The sequence below is a fragment of the Carcharodon carcharias genome, chromosome 6 (assembly GCF_017639515.1).
Source record: "Carcharodon carcharias isolate sCarCar2 chromosome 6, sCarCar2.pri, whole genome shotgun sequence".
Taxonomy (NCBI): domain Eukaryota; kingdom Metazoa; phylum Chordata; class Chondrichthyes; order Lamniformes; family Lamnidae; genus Carcharodon; species Carcharodon carcharias.
This window is the reverse complement of record NC_054472.1, coordinates 9,310,196-9,324,055: the sequence shown is the minus strand read 5'-3', so window position 1 is coordinate 9,324,055 and position 13,860 is coordinate 9,310,196. Positions and strand designations below refer to the sequence as shown.

At 46.1% G+C, this 13,860-nt stretch overlaps 1 protein-coding gene across 2 annotated transcripts in view; it reads left to right on the top strand.

The window, feature by feature from the left end:
* LOC121279389 (annexin A13-like) overlaps nt 1–13,860 on the top strand; it is a 61,788-nt gene that overhangs the window by 43,251 nt on the left and 4,677 nt on the right. For both annotated transcript variants that reach the window (XM_041190597.1, XM_041190598.1), the window contains exons 8-10: nt 2,548–2,649; nt 5,270–5,345; nt 12,764–12,876. In XM_041190597.1, coding sequence (XP_041046531.1) covers nt 2,548–2,649; nt 5,270–5,345; nt 12,764–12,876 — 291 coding nt within the window. The remainder of the gene's footprint in view (nt 1–2,547; nt 2,650–5,269; nt 5,346–12,763; nt 12,877–13,860) is intronic.

Sequence of the window (13,860 nt, the reverse complement as noted above, 5' to 3'; positions counted from 1 at the left end):
TAATTTCTTCATACCAGATTTAAACGTCTGAATTGCTCGCTCGATGAGTCCATTTGAAGAAGGGTGGTATGGAGATGTTTTCACATGAACAACACTGTTGAGGCTTGTAAATTAGTTAAATTCAGCACTTGTGAATACTGTTCTATTGTCTGATTATAGCACTTCAGGTAATCCATTTATAGCGAAACTTTGTCATTTGTTGTCTATTGTCGCTGAAGATGTAGCCGACCTCACTTTGTATATGTCCATCCATTTTAAATGAGCATCTACGATAAGCATAAACATTCTTCCCATAAAAGGTCCCACATAATCGATGTATACTCGCATGCATGGTCTTCCAGGCCACTCTCAGGGGTGTATCAGAGCTGTTGCAGGTAATTTTTGTACTTGTTGACACTGCACACAATTTCTCACTAAGTTTTCTATTCCTCCATCCATTCCTGGCCACCATGTACAGCTACGTGCTTTTGCTTTCATTTTGGAAATTCCAGGATGTGCACTGTGAAGTTCAGATAACAATGGTTTTCGTCCTTTTGGAGGAACAATCACTTGAGCTCCCCACAACAAAATACCTTCTTGGCTGGTTATCTCGTATCTTCTCTGAAAATACAGTTTCATTTCATCCGATTCTTGTGTTTGTGACCAACCACGAAGAACTTGATTTCTCACTTTGGATAAGACTGGGTCGCATTTGCCCAATCTTTAATTTGTTTAGCACATACTGGTGATGAGTCCAGGAATTTCAATAACAAGACATATTCCTGAGGAATTGGGACATCTTCATCTTTTACTTGCAAGGACAAATGACTGATTGCATCTGCAATTGCAATTTGACTTCCGGGTCTATGAATAAAAGCATACTCACACTGCTAAGATCTTTATAATCTTGCTGAGGCTATAGGAGGTATAGCCTTGTCTTCACCGAATAGGGCTAATAATGGCTTGTGGTCCGTTATGATAGTAAAATGACCATGTACACATTGATGAAACTTCTTAACACCGAAAATGATTGACAGACCTTCTTTTTCAATTTGAAAGTACCTTTATTCTGCAGTATTGAGTGTTCTCGACATATATCCTATAGGTCATTCTGATCCATCATCCATTTGATGGGAAAGCACTGCTCCAACTCCATAGAGTGATGCGTCACATGTTAATATCAACTCTTTCTTCAGGTCAAGATGTATTTGAAGAGTAGAAGATTATAACAACTGTTTCACTTTTGTGAAAACTTCTTCTTGTGGTGTTTGAAATGACCATCTCTGGTTTTTCTCGAGCAAGTGATACAGGGGTGCCAGTTCTACTCATCATTGAATCGCATTTTTGTTTATACCACACACTAAACGATCTCTAAGGGTATCACTGATAGATGTACCAAACTCGCAATGTACAGTTAATTGCTTCAGACTTGCCACATAACAAGCGACTCTCCCCCCACAGCTCTATTTCTTGAGTTAAATTTAAACGGTTGCCTCATCAGCAATGGCTTGGGCTGGTAATGGTTTTTTACGAGGTTCACTAAATTATATAAAACTTTTTGAGTCTGGGGCACTGGCCGCCACCAGATTTCGAATTAGTCTGTATGTCTTACTCCCACATGTGGACAGAAGGATCACGCGCCTCTTCCTCTCCCCCCAAATATCGTTCGCCTGGAAGAAGAACACGAGGTTAGATCGAAAGGCGCCACTCTTCCAAATTGCGGCATGCTCTGCGGGTATTACTTCAATGCTTAGAAGGAAATTTTCTTTTACTTGCAGCTACCGTGCGAGGTATGGCCCAATTTTGGTTCTTCTGAACTCCTTCGTTTTTTTTCCTCGCTTCTTACCTCGGTTTTTTTTTTGTGGTTTTTCACTCTCGTCGCCAGTTTGTTGGATTCAGTGCCCTTTAGTTTGTTGGGGCTAAAGGATCCGGGTTGCACGCTTGTTTCGGGATAACTGAATTGGCACAGAGACAGAGAACATCAGGAGATGGTTGTCAGAATTAACACATGCTGTTAGTTTACAAACTAAACTCAGCTGCTACACTTGTGTGCTCACAACCTAGAACTCTGTCTTCACTCTTCAGTGCCTAACTCAAGACTCTCCCACAGAGGTAGCCCATGCTACTTGGTATTAAGATCATGTGATCTTACATTACAACACTTGTCTTAAAGGTAGACTACTACACCATCCCTAGTCACCTTGAACTGAGTATCTTGCTAGGCCATTGCCAAGGGTAATTAAGAGTTAACCACATTGCTGTGCTGGGTCTGGAATTGCATGATGGAAGGTTTCCTTCCCTAAAGGGCATGCATGAACTACATGGATATTTCCAACAATCAATGATAATTATCATGATCACCATTACTGAGACTAGCTTTAGATTCATTAATTGAATTTAAATTCCACCAACACGGTGGGATTTGAACCCATGGCCCCAGAGCATTAGCCCAGGCCTCTGGATTACTAGTCTAGTGATATTACCACTATGCCACAGTTTCCATTACTATGATGTGATAAGATATGATTAGTGATCATTTTCAAATTGAAAACTTATTCCTGTTCACAGGCTGGAGAAAATCGCTGGGGTACAGATGAACTGGCATTTAATACTGTTTTAACAAAAAGAAACTGTATGCAGTTAAGGGCTACTTTTAAAGCCTATGAAATAGTAAGTATTACTCATGACTTGTGTCAGTAATTGCAAATTTGCCTTCACTTGAAATTAAAATTGTGGGACGATTCAGTAGGTGTGTGGAATTCAGTCCCCCAAAAAGCAGGAGGTGCTCATTCAATTACTCGATTAATAACTTCTAAATCTACAATTGATAGTTTTTTTTTGCTAGGCGTCGATGATGAAAGGATTTGGGGCCAAGTGGGGTAGGTGGAGTTCATATACAGATTAGCCATGATCTCATGATCTCATTAAATGGCAGAGCTGGCTTGAGGGGCTGAATGGCCTCCTCCTGTTCCTGTGTTGTTAAAATTGGCATGACATTCTTGTGACTGAGATGTGCCTACCTTACACAGTCAATTTGTACTTAACACTCAGTCCAGGTGGAAATTTTCCTTGTTACCTTAACTTTGAATTGCCAGAAAAAAAGTGAAACGCAGAAAAGGATATTGGTTAATAAATTGTTGCTGGCATCTATTCAGTTGGTGTCAGTGGTGCCTCAGTTGGTAGTATTCTTCCCTCTGACTCACACGGCCTGGGTTCAAGTCCCTCTCCAGGACTTAAGCACAAAAATTATAGACTGACACTCCAGTGCAGTACTGAGGGAGTGCTGCCCTGTCAGGGGTGCTGTATTTTGGATAAGACATTAAACTGGATCCCTGGCTGCCTGCTTGGGTGGATGTAAAGGACCTCATGGCTCTATTCTGAAGCAGAGCAGGGAAGTTCTTCCCAGTGTCCTGGCTAATATTTATCCCTCAAATCAACATCACTAAAAAAAATTACAGTAACTGGTCATGATCGCATTGCTGTTTGTGGGACCTTGCTGTGCACAAATTGACTGCTGTGCTTCCAACATCACAACAGCTGCTACGATTCAAAAAGAACTTCATTGGCTGTACTTTGAGATGTCCAGTGGTCATGAAAGGTGCTATATAAATGCAAGTCTTTTTTTTTAGTATTATCAACTATTTGACCCCAATGACTGTTGCATAAATTTATGAATCGAAGAACAAAATACTGTGGATGCTGGAAACCTGATTAAATTAAAGACAAAAAAAATGCTGGAAATGCTCAGCAGGTCGGGCAGCATCTGTGGAGAGAGAAACAGAGTTAACGTTTCAGGTCAATGATCTTGCGTCAGAACTGGGAAAAGTTAGAGAATTAAAACGTTTTGAGCAAGTGAAAGTGGGGAGGGTGGAAAAAGAACTTAAAGGGAAGGTCTGTGACAGGGTGCAAAGCAGGAGAGATTAAATGACATCAGGGATGATGGTGCTATGATGTCCATCATTGACCCTTTCCAGCTCTGGTGAAAGGTCACGATTTGGACCATGAACTCTGCTTCTTTATTCACAGATGCTGCCAGGTGTGCTGAGATTTTACAGCATTTTCTGCTTTTGTTGCATTAATTTGCTACCTGGTGCTTGTTGAGCTGTGCACACATCAGTGACTGATCCCCTGTTCTGTGCAGGGGCCATTGACTTCCGGGGTGGGAGCAATTCAATTGGCCTCGAGGTGAGGGAAGGGGATAAATTTTGCACCCTTACCATCCGGTATCATCACTCAGTGTTCCCTGCCGGAAAAAACCAGCTCACTTCCCGGACTCACACTTTGAAGGATCGCCCTTTGGCCGACGTACTGAAAGATAGAACCTGGGGCTGAAATGCCAGCAGCAGTCCCCACCCATGCCACAGGCAGCTTAGAACTCCTGCATGGCTCCCCAGTCTTTGATTTGTCCAAGTTAGGGTTTGGGTTTTCAGGAGCATGATTTGGACGTAGACGCAAAAATAGAACAAGCAGGTGCAATTTAACCAGCGGCGGCACATGTGGCCCACACTTGCGGATATAGTAGATACTTGAACAGGAAAAAGTTGCAAGGTTACGGGGAGGGAGTGGGTAGCGGGACTGGTGAGAGTTCAGTCAGAAGCATTCTTGCTTCTGAAATAGAAGGTTGTGTGTGTGTGTGGGTTTAAGTCACACTCCAGAGGTTTGAACTACAATTGGAAAACAGAGGAAATCTTTCCCTGGATCTATGATCACATGAGATGTTTTCAAGTTTCCGCCTCCCTATGAAATGGGACAACACATCAACACTAGAGATTTACATACACAATGTCTCCTCTCTGTGTGATCTCACAGCACAGAAGGAGGCCATTCAGCTCACCATGCCTATTCTGGCACTTTGAAAGAAAGACTTGTATTTCTACAGCACCTTTCATGGCATCCCAAAGCTCTTTACAGCCAATGATGGGCTTTCACTGTCACAGTGTAGCAGCCAATTTGCCAACAAAAGGCTCTCTCAGTTTAAGGAACAGGAAGAACTCTCTAGTTCATCTCCGAATAGTGCTGTGAGATCATTTGCATCCACCTGTGAGAGTAGGTAGTGCCTTTGATATTTCATTTAAGAGACAGTACCACCACCAATGCAGCACTCCCTCAGTACCGTACAAGGAGCATTGACACGGATTTTGTGATTAGGTCCTAGAGCAGAACTTGAACCCACAACCTTCTAACTCAAAGGCAAGAGAGCTAGCTGTTGAGCCACTGTTGGACCTGCAGGTACAGCTATCGATGGATCATTTAACAGAGGCTGTAACTGTACTTTCTCTTGTTAACACAGCTCCATGGTGCAGCCATCGAGGAAGTCATTAAAAAAGAAACCTCAGGTGATGTGGAGAAGGCCTATATGACAATTGGTAAGGTTTAGAGCAAATATTCATAATAATCTCAACTCAAACACCGTGGGTGGAATCATCCCAGATTTACCAGCGGGCGGGTAAAACAATGTGCAGCTGAGTTTGCAGGTTATCACGCTGTATCATCCCAAACCCGCCGCATTAGTTATGTATTCCCGGGAAACACGCCGTTTCCATGGCTGGCGGGCTCTCATTCTCCCGCTACACCATCACCTCGCCGCTTCATCACACCGGGAGCCATGTTTAAAGTCTGGCCGCACACACACATCTCAGTGTTTCCAGCCCACAGCTACTGCAGGGAAGATGTCCACAAAAGGCAAAAAGACTGCAGCCCCCAGGTTCAGTGACATGTCACTGGAATTCCATTTGGACACCGTGGGGGCCCGCTGTGATGTCCTCCACCCCCACTCTGGCTGCAGGATGGGCAGCAGCATCACCAATCCAGCATGGCAAATGGTGGCAGCAATGGTCAGCGCCAATGCCCTGCATAAGAGGACAGACACCCAGTGCTGCCACAGGATGAATGATCTCATCTGTTCCGCCAGGGTAAGTCACTCTTCTCATCACTCTCAACTCACACATTCACCAACCCATCACACGTCCAAAGGGATCTCACACCTTAAGGGACAACACCACTAACTCTCACACACACCCTCACATCTCCATCATACCCTCTGGAGCTCACATCCTCATCCTGTCCATGGTTCCGCTCACCACACAAACATCCCACACAGTGCCATGTGTCCTGCTCACACTCTCTCCATCTGTTTTCATACAGGAGAAGCTGGTTCACAGCAGCAGGGAGAGGTCTCGGGCTGGGGGTGAAGTGGCCCACATTAGGCCCCTCATGCACTTTGAGGAGCGGCCATTGCGCTGACTGGTAAAGACGTGGACCATGCCTACAGTGACAGTGAGGTCGGTGGTGAACACTGACGTGAGGATCCTGCACCACATCATCCCTCTCTTAACAACTGTGAGTGCTGTCTGTCCTCCTGCCATGCACTAATTATCTCTACTTTGGTTCACAGGGAGCTCTGCCAAGCGACCGATGCCCTCAGCCAGACAGTCCCTCAGCTCCATCCAGGTCCTCACCTCCAGCCAAGAGGACAGGTCGTCCATTGAAGAGCTGGAAATAAGCAGCCTGCAAGACCCATCACAGCGCTTACCCACACCCTCCACCAGCACAGAGACACACACCTCGGTGGGATTTAGATCTAGAGCAGGCTCGGGTTCACAATCAGGTGGTCACCCCATGGACATGTGTCTGCAGCAGGAGGAGGCAGGTTCAGCCGAACTCCTCGGCGCTGGGAGGAATGCTGATGAAGAGACATCTGTGAGGACCAAATCAGATGACGAGCCTCTAGATTTGGCCTTCCAACTCATCGTGGAGAGTCAGCAGAAGGCGGGGGAACATCACGCAGAGCTATCGGGGAGAAGGCGGGAGAATGGGGTTGAGAAACTTATCAGTCATGATTAAATGGCGGAGCAGACTCGATGGGCCAAATGGCCTAATTTCTACTCCTATGTCTTATGGTCTTATTGGAAGCCCTCAGCAGAGCGACACGCAAGTTGGAGGAGTGAGTTCGCCTGATCTCTGACGAAGTGGTGCCTACATATGTGCATACGGAGGTTTCCATGAGGAGGATGGCAGATGTCATGGAGTCCCTGGTCTAGCAGGATGTGGACACGCGCGCAGACCTGCACTCCATCATGGTAGCCATGGGTGAGTTCCTGCATTGGCAATGCCAGAGGGAAACAGAGCACCTTGACGTCTGTCCAGGCACTAATTCCCCTCAAGGAGTCAGGCTGGGGCCCTCGGGACACCCGAGGGGAGGAGGAGCAACACTGGAAACCTCTGGGTTATCCACTCAGGAATGTCAGAGGCTGTCCTCTCCCTCCAAGTCCCCTTTGCCTGTGAGCCCCCTCAACCTCATTCTCTGGCACCGCAGAGGGAGCAGCCGGCCCATGAGTGATCCTGGAGGGAGAGGTGTGTGTGTGGCAGAGCCTTTCGGAGCCTCGTGCAAGCACTGCCCCACGCACGTGGATCATTCACGTTTCACACTCACCTCACACCTCAATGACCTGACCATTTCCAACGCTGCCTGCTGGGGTTCGCTTTCAGTCGTCCACCTGAGCTGACCTGCATCTCCGTCCACCCACTGATCGCACTTCCATGCAGCATCTGATTTCGCCCACAGCGGTTCTCATTTCACTTTCGATTTAGCAAGAGTGGCCTGGTTTCACTGCATTGTGCACTCCCCTGTCTTTTTCCCTCCCCCAGTCACCCACTTCCTCTCCCCCATCACATTTCACCCTCCCCCCCCCACCCCCCAGGTATCACCTTCCAACTCCCCTCCGTGACCTATCAGCCACAACCCCTTTTCCTTTAGGGATGTCCAGCTGAACATGCAGATTCCCTTCTTCCTGTAAAATCCGACCTCCATCCACATTCACCTCCCCAAACCCCTCCTTCCCAGCTCCAGGGTCCCTGTCTGCCTCTGGATCCCCACCAACCACCTTCACCGTCCCTTCTATTATTACCGTCGAACCCTCACACTCACACCCTACCACCTCACTCTGCCCTCGGCCATTCTCATCTTCCTCCATATCACGTCCACCCTCAGTTTGTTCCCCAAGAGGCAGATATGGACCAATCCAACCCCTCCTGTGCATGTTCACCTGCACATCCCCCTGTCTGCATCCCCTTCCCCATTTCACACTCCTTACCCCTTTGCACCAATTCCCACCACACCCCTCACCCCAGAACCCCTTCCCACCAATCCTTCCAGCCCTCCCTGGACTCCCCCCTCTAATTAGCCCCTCTCCCCTTCTTGACTCCTTCCTCCACTCTACTGCTCCCTCCACCCTTACTCCCTCCCCTCGCCACACTCTTTCCTCCCTTGGCCACCCTCCCGTCTCTGCACCCCTTGCTCCACCTGGACACCCTCCCCTCTCTGCACCTTCATTCCCCCCCTCCTAACCTCACCCACCCGACATCTCTTCCTCTCCCAGCTGATCCCCTCTCATCACCCCCCCCCCCCCCCGATCATAATCCGCTGTGAGCATCAATGGCGACTTTCCAGCTTCCATGCGCTGCTTCGCAGAAGAGCCATGTCCATGAGAATCCACCCAGCATGTCATGAATGTTCTCCAGTGTGTGCCATTGCTGACGGGCTCCAGTACCTTCAGCCCCTCTGGATGTCCAGATGTGAGCAAGGCCCTGGCGGGTCAGTCCTGGCTTCAGCACGTCACACGTGTCAAGACGTGTTCTACTCCGGCTCGTTTTCTCACCAACATGGGCGGACGATCCAGCGGAGGGGAGGGTTGTGGTGGGCAGGTCTAATAATGATATGTTGATGTATTACAATGAGGTTCTTGACATCCGATGGTGGAGAACCCGGCCCACCATTGGCAGGCTGAGCGGACGATCGCAAACTGGTTTCATGCCGTCGTGAAACCGATCTAGCCGTGCAGCCTGCACATGCCACCGAACATGCCCCACGCCAGCGGGCACGGAATATCTTGGCCCACGTGTCAAGTTAGTTTTATTTCTTTATTCCTTAAAGAAGTTTTGAAATGATTGGTGCGTAGTCACAGTGAGCATCATAGCCTTAAGTATCGATGCTCAATAAATCAGGGTATCCACACTAATATTCAGCAGCACTATAGGTGCAGGAGGAGGCCATTCAGCCCTTCAAGCCTGTTCCACGATCCAATTAAATCATGACAGGTCTGTATCTCAACTCCATCTGCCTGTCTTGTTTCTCTAATCCTTAATACCCTTGCCTAACAAAAGTCTAACAATTTCTTTTTAACTGCTTGGTTCTGTTATGCTGATCAAGACCATATAAGCACCCACGAATACGGCCAAATTAAGGCAACAGCCAATAAGTTCAAGGGTGGCCTGATACAATTGTGCTTTCCTCCTGATTTCAGAATAATTTATTTTTCACCATTTAAAGAGCAGACAAGTGATCAGAGGATGCAGTTTAAAGTATCAGAATTAATTGGATATCATGTGTCGATCATTCATGGCATTGCACTTGGGAAATCAAGGTTGCTTAATAGTACAGAACCTGAGTACAACTGACAAAAGGGCTCACTTATGCTTGCTAGAAGCTATATATATTCATACACAGGCAAAAGGAATTTGTCCAGGCATTGCACCTTATATGAATTAAACAAAAACATGGGGAACAATAGCTCCCTGGTGCATTCTCCATGGCAATGCCTGGACCAATCAGAGTTGGCTTGCCAACCAATCAGCACCCTTTTCTCACGCAGTATAAATTGTTGTTCCCTTTGAAATTTGGCATTCTTGCATCTGTCCTGATGAGTACAAGACGAAAAGCTTCGACAGCATGTCTCTTTTTTCTTTTAGCAACACTAAGTGTAATCTTCAGAAGTAACCTGTTTGTCATTTTAAAGTCATAGTGGTGATTTTAACCAAACTCACTGGGCAGAAAACCCAAAGGATTGGTTGGAATGTTGATTTTATACCCTTCTAATATTTTATGTTGAAGCACAGAAACAGGCCATTCAACTCATCTGGTCTGTTATTTATTCTCCATGCGAGCCTCCTCCCATCCCGACTTCATCTCACCCTGTCACCGCCTTATCCTTCAATTCCTTCCTCCCTCGTGTGTTTATCTAGCTTCTGCTTAAATGCTTACTACTCAATTACTCCTTGTGGTGGAGAGATTCTTCCGAAGGTCATTAGTCCATGGAATTCTCTTCCCCAGAGAGCAGTGGTCATTGAATACATTCGAGACTGGGTTAGACAGATTTTTGATCAACAAGGGAGTCAAGGTTTATGGGGGGCAGGCAGGAAAGTGGAGTTGAGGCCACAATCAGATCAGCCATGAACTTACCAAATGGCAGAGCAGGCTCAAGGGGCCGAATGGCCTACTTCTGTTCCTAATTCTTGTGTTCTTGTGAGTTCCACATTCTAGCAACTCTCTGGGTAAAGATATTTCTCCTGGGAGGGAATTCCAGGTGTTGAGGTGTCTACAATTGAGGCCACAGCTACGCAATAGTAGGACAAAATGATGCGACCAAGACTAAAAATTGGGTGGTGTGTGAAACCAACTTTGCACGAAATCTCATCAGTTTCCCAATGGGCAGGTTTGACTAAAATTATCCCCAGTGCATTCAGCCTTTATCTTTATTATTAACATTGATTTTATATAATGTGTCAGGAGTGTGATGGAATATTCTCCATTTGTCTGGATGAGTGCAGTTCCAAAAACACTCAAGAAGCTCAACACTATGCATGAAAAAGCAGCCCGCTTAATTGGCACCCCATCCATCAAATTAAACGTTTGGTCCCTCCACCACAGATGCACAGTGGCAGCAGTATGTACCATCTCCAAGGTGCACAGCAGGGTTGTCAAGACTCCTTCTACAGCATCTTCCAAACCCATGACATCTACCGCCTAGATGGACAAGGGCAACAGGCACATGGGAACACCACCACCTGCAAGTTCCCCTCCAAGCCACTTACCATCCTGACTTGGAAACATATCGGCCGTTCCTTCACTGCCGCTGGGTCAAATTCTGGAACTCCCTCCCTAACAGCACTGTGGGTGTACCTACACCACATGGACTGCAGCGGTTCAAGGGGACGGCTCACCTGCACCTTCTCAAGGGCAATTAGGGCCAAATGCTGGCCTTGCCAATGACACCTATATCCCAAGAAATAATTTTTTAAAAGATCTATATTTAAAAAGGAAGCTGTTTAGTTGAAAACCTTCTGTATAATGCAGGCTGGGGAGCTGACAATTACAATACTGAGGCACAGTTGTGTCAACACTGGATGGAGGGTGTGCTGGCACAGGAAGCAGACATAGCTGCTCCACACTTATCGGCATCTATGTAATCACTGTAACAAGATTGCAGAAGAGCTTTCTATTTGGAATGGGCACAAAAAGGTGCCATAAAAAGGATATCAAGGCACTGGAGAAAGAGCAAACTGAGAGGCTATAGCTATTGGGAAACTTGAACAATCGGGGGCTCTCCTCTCTAGGAAAGAGAGGGTTGAAGGGTGACCTGATGGACGCCTTTAAAACGATGGAAGTGTTTGGTAGGGTAGACATAGAGAAGATATTTCCACTTGCTGGGGAGACCAAGACAAGGAGCCATAAATACAGTCGCTTGCTAGTATAGAACTTGAATATTACTGAAAAGAGACACAAGTTGCTGAAGCTTTTTGTCTTGAACTCAGCAGGACAAACACAAGAATACCAAATTTCAAATGTTCGAAATCTGGGTTTGAAATTTGGCATTCTTGCATTTGTCCTGATGAGTGCAAGATGAAAAGTTTCGGCAACATGTCGCACTTTTCAGTAATATTCAAGGCCATAAATATAAGACAGTCATCCATAAATTCAATAAGGCATTCAGGAGAGTAGTGAGAATGTGGAACTCGCTACCACACAGACTAGTTGAAGTAACTATTCTACTTCCATTTAAGAGGAAGCTAGATAAATACATGAGGGAGAAAGGAATAGAAGGATATACTGGTCACGTGAGATAAAGTAGCTTGAGAGGGAGAGGAAGACAAGTGGTGCAGTCAGGAAATGTGCAAGTCATACAAATCGATTAGGGGAAAAGTTAATAAAGGAAAAATTCTGATGTCACATCAATGGAAGATTAAGGGAGTTTCCAGAGAAATGGCTGCTCTTCACCCCTATCATTCCAGAAAGTCCACCAATCCTCTCCTGGATTTATGGCAGGAGATTGTGTGAGTTCCTTGCTGGTGCTCTGGGCGGATATATTTTGGTAGCAGGTTTACTGAATCATTCCCTGCTGCAGCACTGATTTGCTGAAAATACCTGCAAGCCATCAGATTCTGTCGTTCAATGGGTAGCACTCTCACCTCTGAGTCAGAAAGTTCAAACCCTAGTCCAGAGGCTCGAGCACATAGGGCTGATGTTCCCAGTGCAGTGCTGAGGGAGTGCTGCACTGTCACAGGTGCTGTCTTTTGGATGCCCTCTCAGGGGGATGTAAAAGTTTCTTATGGGATTATTTGAGGCAGCGAAGGGGTGTTATCCCTGGTGTCCTGCCTAATAGTTACTCCTCAATCAAAACCTAAAAAAAAAAGATTATCTGGACATTATCACGTTGTCATTTGTGGGACCTTGCTATGCACAAATTGACTGCCGCATTTCTTACATTACAACAGCGACTATGTACCAAATGTACTTCATTGGTTGCAAAGTGCTTTGGGATGTCCTGAGGTAATGAAAAGCACTAAATAAGTGCAAGCATTTGTCCAACCATTATTGATTCTCACGAATATCAACAGAAGGGTTAAGAAAGAATGGAGATACAGCACAGCCAATGTCTTCAGAGAATCTAATTTTTAAATATGAGCCAACAAATCCATAACTCAGCATTGTCCCATTTACATCCACCAGTTCAATGCACAAAGGATTGTCAGGCGTATTTTGCCGAGGTGTTACATGAGGCAATGAAAGGTGCAGGAACCAACGAGGACACACTGATTCGCATCGTGGTATCTCGCTCAGAGGTAATGTGGAGAAATAACTTGGCTTATTATGTCTGATTTTCCCAGCTGAAGTGAGAAGTATGCACAAGAAGAGCTTTCAATGGCCAGTTTGCAACAATCCAACCACCCACATTAAAATGTGAACCGTTACCTTGTTAAATCAGTCCATAGCAAATTGGCCAATGGAAAATCTATGTAGATGCTTCAGAAAATAATTAGTTAACCTCTGATTCTTGAAAACGAATGTTTTAACCAGCCAGCTGTCATTTTAATTCTCTGCCCCACTCCCATGCACTCTGACCTCTCTGTCCTCGGCCTCCTACACCGATCCAATGAAGCTCAACATAAACTCGAAAAACAGCACCTCATCTTTCGCTTAGACACTTTACGGCGTCTGGACTCAACGATGAGTTCAATAATTTCAGATCATTGCCTCTGCCCCCATTTTCTTTCAGGTGGCAGTAGCTGGTCGTGTTTTTGAATTTGCCATTCACACCTCCTCTAGGCCCAACTTTTGTTTCTTTACTTCTCCCATTACTTCCCACCATCTCCTTTGGCTTTGCACCATCATCCCTTTTGCCATTTAATCTCTCCTGCCTTCCACTCCATCACAGGCTTCCACCTGTGGTCTTTTCTCCCCTCCCTCTTCCCCTGCCTCTGTACTCGTTTAAAACCTGTCGCATCGCTTAACTTTTTCCAGTTCTGATGAAAGGTCGTTGACCTGAAACATTAACTCCCCATTTGTCTCTCTCCACTGAGGCTGCCTGACCTGTTAAGTATTTCCAGAAGGTTCTGTTTAATTTCAAATAATGACCATGCTGCGCTGGATAAACGTTTTAATTAAACTTGTGACGTGCAGACAGATACCTAAATGTTGGTGTATAAGTCGACCAACGAAGCCTCGAAAAATCCCTCCAGAAATGGGGTTGGGTGGTGGGGGTGCGGGGTAGACCTATACGTCGAGTACAAAAGTAAACCACCGACATGGGTGTGGGTGGTTTCCAT